The following is a 7,646-nucleotide window of genomic DNA, read 5'->3' on the forward strand; positions in this document are numbered from 1 at the left end:
TGAGTCTCTCCAACCCACGGGCCTGGGGTTCTGCCCCAGATGCCTCTCTTTGCCTGGAGGCCACCAGAGCTTCTACCTGGTGGGACCCCTGGTAGGAGCAAGGGAAGGTCTCCTCCTCCTGTCCCCCAGTCCTTCCCGCGGTGTGCCGAGCCCCCGCCTCCTCGCCGTATAAATATCCAGGGTGACAAACGGCTACCCCAAACCATCTGTTTCTTTGTACACATTTGTAGCCAGTTTGGAAACGTGATTTATAAATATTGCTTTTGCAGCCAGGGACTGACACTGATGTATGTCAGGCCAGATGGATGGATGCGGTGCTGGGCGCAGATTCCACCTAGAAGTTTGGGGTAGGGGTCTGGGCTGGCCAGTGGCTTCCCCGGCTGGAACCAGCCACTGCCCGGGAGGGCAGCTCAGGGGTTCAGGGATGATGCTCAGGGAGTCCCTCTTTATGGGGTGAAGGAGTGGCAGGGACCAAAGCTCTCAAAACATATGTCTCCATGGCCAAAGACAGCAACCCTGGGAAACAAATATCCCTCCTCTCCTCTGTTCTTGCTTGGAAATTTGAAGCTGAGCCAGAGCCAGCCACTCATTTTTCAAATCTGTCTAATTCTCGGTGCCTCCACTACCGCTATTATCTCACACCTGAAGCACACAATAGCTTCCTCACTGGTCTTCTACATCCACTCTTGTATTTCACATTAGAAACTTCCTTGTCTGGAATAGAGGCTCAGCAAGGGCAGGGACCATGTCTGTGTTGTTCATTACTGTATCCTCAGGGGCTAGAATAGTCCTGATATGTAATGGGTGCTCAATTAGTATCTACTTTTGAAGGAATAAATGACATGTCCCTAGATCACTTCTTTGCTTAAAACCCACCAATCCAGGGCCTCCCATTGCTTTTAAGAAATTAAGCCAAATCCCTTACCATGGCCTCTAATACTTTCCATGGTGGGTCCCTGCCTCCCCTTCCAGCCTCGTCTTGACTCACTTTAGCCGTCACCCTCATCCCTCCAGCCACAACGAACAGCTTTCGGCTCCTTGAGTCTGTTGTGTTTGTTCCAACCCCAGGTCCTTTGCATGGCTATTCCCTCTCCTTGAACTCATCATTCAGGGCTCAGCAATAATATCACTTCTTCCAAGGAGACCTCCCTGACCTTCCAGACTGAGTCCAGTCCTCTGTTAGGTGCTCTTCCTATACTTTTCCTCATTAGCCCTCACCATGGTCCGTGGTTTGTAATTGTAGACTAAATTGTCTATTTAATTAATATTTGTCTCTCACATTGGAATTTAAACTCAGATCCAGTACTATTGGTTTAGATCTCCATTACCCCACACACACACCCAGTAATAGCATAGTGCCTAACACATAGTAGTTACTCAATAAAGAGTTATTGGATGGCTGGATGAATGCGTGGATGGATGATGGATGGATGGATGGATGGATGGGTGATGGAAGGATGGATGGAGGAGCAGTGGATGAATGTATGATGGATGAATGGATAGATGGATGGATGGATGAATGGGTAATTTGGGGTGGATGGAAAAGGTATCTATGCCAACAATTCACTGGATACATTCAGATAAGTCACCAATTTCCACATATATAAAATGGGGATAATGTCAACTCTTGGTTGTAAGGATTAAACATTACTATGTGTTTAAAGTATCCACACAGTCCTTAATGCATAGAAAGCGTTCGGTACATGCATAGGAGTCCCACACCATTCCCTCTTTTCCCCATCTTGCTCTTGAGCCTCCTTTCTTCCCCAGGGAAGGCAGATGTTTTCACAGCTGGGGTTAACCAAGCCTTTGACAGGAGGGCTAGAGTTCAAGCCAGAGCTCGAGGAACTAACCAAGGACCACAAATGTTACCCCGAGAGTTGTGGTTCATTCAAGCGTCGCTGTTCAAGTCTGGCTCCGTGCCAGGCCAGAGACAGGCACACGCTGCGGTACCACAATGTGACAAGGGCTGTAACAGAAGTGTGCACGGCACCTCTGTAGTCAGAGCAGGGAGAGGGGAGTCATAAATCCTTCCTTCCCAGGGAAGCGGAGAAAGGAGGCCACAGAAAGGAGGTGACATTTAGCTGGAGCATGACGGATGAGGGATTTGCCCAGGCAAGGAGGTGGAGAGGGTGTTGCAAATAGCGGGGACTTGGTGAGTCAAGGACAGAGCCGCCTAGACAGGGCGCGGGCACTCCATGCAGCCCCAGGAGCATCGGGGTGGGGCTCGGAAAAAAAGAACCGCCAGCATCTATTGTGAGTTTCTGTGTGCTGGGAACTATTCTAAGGGTGATGCATGCCTCTTGCCATTTAATCCTCACACCCACGTGCTTCTATTTTCCTCAGTTACAGATTAGGAAACTGATGTCCAGAGAGGCTAAGTTTCCCAAGCTAGTAAATCGTCAACGTGATATTATTTTTAACATTTTATGTGAAATTTTTCAAATGGGTGTAAAAGGGGATAGAATCACATCACAAACTCTCATGTGCCTATCACGTGAGCTTCAAACGGGACCAATCGTATTTCAGCAGGATCTCTAGTCTGCTTCCTAGATCTGCTCAAGGTCACACACGGCCCTCCAAAGGCTCTTTTTCCCGCTTTGTATCCATTATGGGGAAGGCCAGGACGGGGGCCCTGGACTGGGGGCTGCAGAGGAGAGGCTGGGTTAACTGAGGCCACAAAGGCTGGAAGGGAGACCCAGGATGCCAAAGTCCGAGGTCAGTGAGACCAGCTGCAAGACTTGGAGGGCAGGGCCCCCTCTGTGGAGTTGGCTGTGAAGTGTGGGGAGTGGCCAGCTGGGCTCTGAGTACTTCTGTACCACCACGGTTGGCAGCGGTCAAAATGATGAAGGCTCAGGGATGGCCTGACCCATCCAAGAGAGGTGTAGAGGAGGCAGAAAGGCCAGTGGAAGTAGGCACCACATGCCACGTGAGCCCTTGTTCCAAGACCAGACACCCACCCCCAAGTCCTGCTGGCATTCCTAGCAACAGGCTACAGCAAGGTAATGTGTACGTGTGTTAGTTCACCATCCTCTGTGGACAAATGTGTTTTTAAAAAAGGAAAGAGGTGGTTGAGGGAGCTTTGGCATGATCAGGTCCTCTGACCAGGCGCTGGGGCCATGCCCCAGCCCTCTCGGCTCGGGCCCTTAGACTCCGGACAGAAAGCTTCTTCAGCCAAAGGCAGCTGCTAGCCAGTGTCCCCAGTCTTTTCTGATGACCCAGGACTTGTCGGGGGCCAGCAAGCCACAACCCAGGGGCCACAGTTCCCCAGGGTCAGGGTGCATTGGACCACTGGGGTGGAAGCTGGAACAAAAACAGGCTGTTGAGACAAATGGGAAAAAAACCCATAGCCAGGGACAGGACCTTGGCCCAGCTGGGGACAGACTCTTGGAATAGCTCGAATAAGAAAAAGAATCTTGAGATAGCTGGGAATAGAATCTTGGGACAGCTAAGGACAGGACCGTGGGCTATCTGGCTGGGAGCAGGATCTTCGGGCAGCTGGGGACAGAATTTGGGGACAGCTGGGGACAGAGTTTTAGAAGATCGGGGAATAGACCCATAGGTCAGCGGGGAGGCTGGAGCCTGGGGCACAGGGAAGCTATTCCGGAGGTGAGATCCGGAGGTGCCTGGGACAGGGGAAGCTGACCCTGGACCCCAAGTCACACGCCCCTCCCCTTTTCTGGCGCAGACAACACAGCCGCAGTGCACACGCAGCACCTGGGCTTCAACCGGCAGGAGCAGGACGTGTTCTTCCTACCCATCCTGGTGGTGGACAGCGGGCCGCCCACGCTCAGCAGCACGGGCACGCTCACCATCCGCATCTGTGGCTGCGACAGCTCCGGCGCCATCCAGTCCTGCAACACCACGGCCTTTGTCATGGCCGCCTCCCTCAGCCCTGGTGCCCTCATCGCCCTGCTGGTCTGTGTCCTCATTCTAGTCGGTGAGTCCACTGAGAGCCACCCCCTCCCCAGTGGCCCCCATCCTGGGGCACTGGATTTCCTTCCCTGGAAGTCCCCGTGGGGCCTCAGTTTCCCTCCCCATACAAGGAAGGGCTGGCTTGAATGGTCTCCAAGCTGTAACATGGAGTTCCCTTGAAAAGTCTTCTCAGTACGGAGCAGCCCCACCACCACCCCAGAGGGTGTCACCCCCACCTAAGTCGTGCTGCCCCACCCTCCACAGAGTCTACACAGTCCAAACGTTCCCTAATTTTGAAAAACCAAGCATGTTTTTAAAAATTCTCTCCTCTGTGGTCCTATTTTATTCTCTGTGTAGGGCTTTTACTCATGAGCCTCACCACCACTCAGCCAAGTATATTATCCCCATTTTTCAGATGAGGAGACTGAGGCTCAGAGAGGTTTAGTGGCTTGCATAGGATGCAGAGTTAGCCCTCCAACTTGAAATCACGTCTTCGCACCCTGTGTTCCCTGCTCCTTTACCCCACCTGCTATGAATCTAAACCGGGGGCAAAACCTTGGGGCAGCTGGGGCAAAATCTTAAGAATGTGGGGTCAGAATTTACTCTGGTGTCAGTTCCACCGGCGGCCCATTGAACCCCCACCACGTTCCCAGTGAAGAGGTCAAGTTCCAGGAGCCAAACTGATTCATGTGACTGTAATGCCGCCTCTCACCCTGGAAGCAAAAGGCCTCATCTCAGCCCTGACCACTGGGCTTCGTGGAACAGCAAGAGCTAGAGGGACGCAAGGGAGGTCCATGTTGCAGACACCGGCTTTGCTCAGTTCCCCGGGAGAGGTCAGCTGCCCCCCACCCCTCATTGCCTACCACTCCTATGGCCACTGCCCACCCCTCTGAGGACCTGCCTGTGGCCACGCTGCACCTCCACAGGTCCCTGCAGAGGCCCTGGACAGGCTCCTCCTAGCTGGGAGGCCCCAGCCCCCGCTCTCTCCCCTCCCCAGCCCATGGCTCAGAAACCCTTTTCCAGAGGGTGCACTTTACAGCGGTCTCATTTTCCGAGGCAGTGCAAACAAATTTCTGCCTAATTGCCCACAAACGAAGAAAGTGCACATCAGTGCTCTAAAGGTGACGGCGGAATCGCTGATCGGGCCTGGCACATCTGTCGCCCGCCGCCTGCGCTCCCCGCCATCTGCTCTCACGGGCATCCCCCTCCGCAGCTTCCAGCCTCCAGCTCCAAAAGCCATCCATCCATCTTCCCCACTTCTCTCCTGACACCTTCCCTCCCTCCGGACCTCTCCTTGGCCCCCAGCCCCTTCCCTGTCATGAGCCACCTTGTTAGGCCAGGAGCCAGCACCCTGCTTCATGGCCCTCACAGCTGACTCTGGCCACTGGCCCTGCTGGAGCTGTTTGGAGCAGCAAGAAAAATCCAGGGCGTAGTACCCAGGACATCTGTCCATCCATCCACCCACCTATCCATTTAGTTCTCCCCTTCGTCCATCAGTTCCTTATTTATCCATCCGGTGAGCTCCCCCCTGTGCTAAACTGTTCTAGGCGCTGGAACTCATCAGCGAACAGAAGAGACTGAAAGCCCTGAGTAACTGGCAAGTCGGGGTTGCCGTCACTGCAATGAAGGAGACTGCGGAAGGCGGAAAGAGTGTTATTAGCTCACGTGTGGGCAGTTAGACTTGAGATTCTCTTGGTCAACCCAGAGGACTGGTTAAATAGGAAACTGGACATACAATCTCGATTTCAGGGGAGGGGTCCAGGCTGGAGTTCGCAATACAGGATTTGCCAGCCTCTAAATGGAGCTTTTATAAAGCTGTGAGACTGAAGCAGAGCGCCGAGACAGGGGTGGCGGATGAAGGTCCAAGGACTGAGTCCTGGGACATCTGAGGTTAAGAAGTCGGAGAGGAGAAGCCTGCTTAGATGGTTGAGTGACCAGAGACATGGGAGGAGGCAGAGAACCAGGAGTGCTGGAAGTCGAGTGCAGACAGCCAAGAAGGGCTGATTCATTCATTCCCTCATCCTTTCACTCACCCAGGTTTCCACCCACCTCACTCATTCATTCAACAAGCATGCTTCACATGCTCACTGCACGCCAGGCAGCCGGTTGGGGGAACATTGCCCAGGTCCTCCAGGGTAGTGGAGCGTGTGTATTTGGGGGTTGGCGGGGGGAAAGAGGGACTGACATGTTAACCCAGCAGGGCCGATGGTATGATGGAGCAGTGGCTCTCTAACGGGTAGGTCTAGAGTGGGACCTGAGCATTCACATTTCTAAGGAGCTCCCAGGAGATGCTGGATGCTGCTGGTCCAGGGACGGAGGTTTGAGAACCCGTGTGATGGAGAGAGGAACCCCTCACCAAGGGAGCTGGGAGGTGATGGCCTGGAGCTCTTCCCGGAAGGACTCCTGCAGGAGGCGTCTTGACCTGAGACTCCAGAGACTCAGAGGGTGCTCAGGACTTCTGGAGTGGACAGAGGAGGGCGAGGGTGAAAGAGAGGTCAGGGCCAAGGACATTTTTCACTCCTCCAGCCCTCAGCTGCTCCCTCCTAAACCCCCAGCACCTAGACCTCGGGGTGTATCTCTTCATAGAGTTGAAGATGAAGACCTCAGAGGTTGGGTTCATCCCTCGACACCCATGAAATCTCTTAACACTGCCCTCTGTCCCCCACAGCCTGTGGTGGTCTGGCCCCCATCTGCACACCTCCCAAGATGGATAGAGCTCCCTGCTTATCCAGAGAGCCAACTGGGCCGGCTCCCCGGGGTGGGAGGGGAGGCCCCGGGCGGCCCTCACCCCCCATTCTGTCTCCCACGCAGTGCTGGTGCTGCTGATCCTCACCCTCAGGCGCCACCACAAGAGCCACCTGAGCTCCGAGGAGGACGAGGACATGCGGGACAATGTCATCAAATACAACGACGAGGGTGGCGGCGAGCAGGACACCGAGGCCTACGACATGTCGGCGCTGCGGAGCCTTTACGACTTTGGCGAGCTCAAGGGCGGCGGCGGCGGCGACGGGGGCGGCGGGGGCCCGGGCGGAGGCAGCCCCCCGCCCTGCCTACCCTCCGAGCGCCACCCGCTCCCGCAGGGGCCGCCGAGCCCGCAGCCGGACTTCTCGGTGTTCAGGGACTTCATCAGCCGCAAGGTGGCGCTGGCGGACGGGGACCTGTCGGTGCCGCCCTACGACGCCTTCCAGACCTACGCCTTCGAGGGCGCGGACTCGCCCGCGGGCTCGCTCAGCTCGCTGCACAGCGGCTCGTCGGGCTCCGAGCAGGACTTCGCCTATCTCCGCAGCTGGGGCCCGCGCTTCCGGCCCCTGGCCGCGCTCTACGCCGGCCACCGCGCCGAGGACCAGGCCCCGGCCTCCTAGCCCCCTTCCCACCCTACCGCGGGCCGCGGCTGCGGGCCCCACCCAGGACCCCATGGGCCCGAGGACACAGCATTTCCCTTGCTCACCCTCTTCCCCAACCCTCCCACCCTCCCAGGGCGGCTGGACGGGAGGGGGACTTGCTGGGGGCGGATTCCCAAAGCCCCCAGCCAGGGGCGTGGGGGTGCAGCTTTCGGCCCAGAGGTGCGAGAATCATGATCAACGTTATAAAAACTGCCGCGAGACCAGGCACTGCGTGGGTCTGGGGTTACAAAGGGAGATCGGGGTGTCATTGCTGCGAGAAGGGGCGGGTTACTCACTCCCGGCTTGGGGGAAAACCCTGGGGGGGGGGGGGGGGACGCTGCCAGATGC

At 55.9% G+C, this 7,646-nt stretch overlaps 1 protein-coding gene across 1 annotated transcript in view; it reads left to right on the forward strand.

The window, feature by feature from the left end:
• CDH22 (cadherin 22) overlaps positions 1-7,277 on the forward strand; it is a gene marked incomplete at its 3' end in the record, with an annotated part of 69,638 nt that extends 62,361 nt beyond the window's left edge. The window contains exons 10-11 of the mRNA XM_079783461.1: positions 3,689-3,940; positions 6,727-7,277. Coding sequence (XP_079639587.1) covers positions 3,689-3,940; positions 6,727-7,277 — 803 coding nt within the window. The remainder of the gene's footprint in view (positions 1-3,688; positions 3,941-6,726) is intronic.
• Positions 7,278-7,646: the final 369 nt, after the last annotated feature.

The sequence above is a fragment of the Cnephaeus nilssonii genome (genome assembly GCF_951640355.1).
Source record: "Cnephaeus nilssonii genome assembly, chromosome: 11".
NCBI classification, from domain to species: Eukaryota; Metazoa; Chordata; class Mammalia; order Chiroptera; family Vespertilionidae; genus Cnephaeus; species Cnephaeus nilssonii.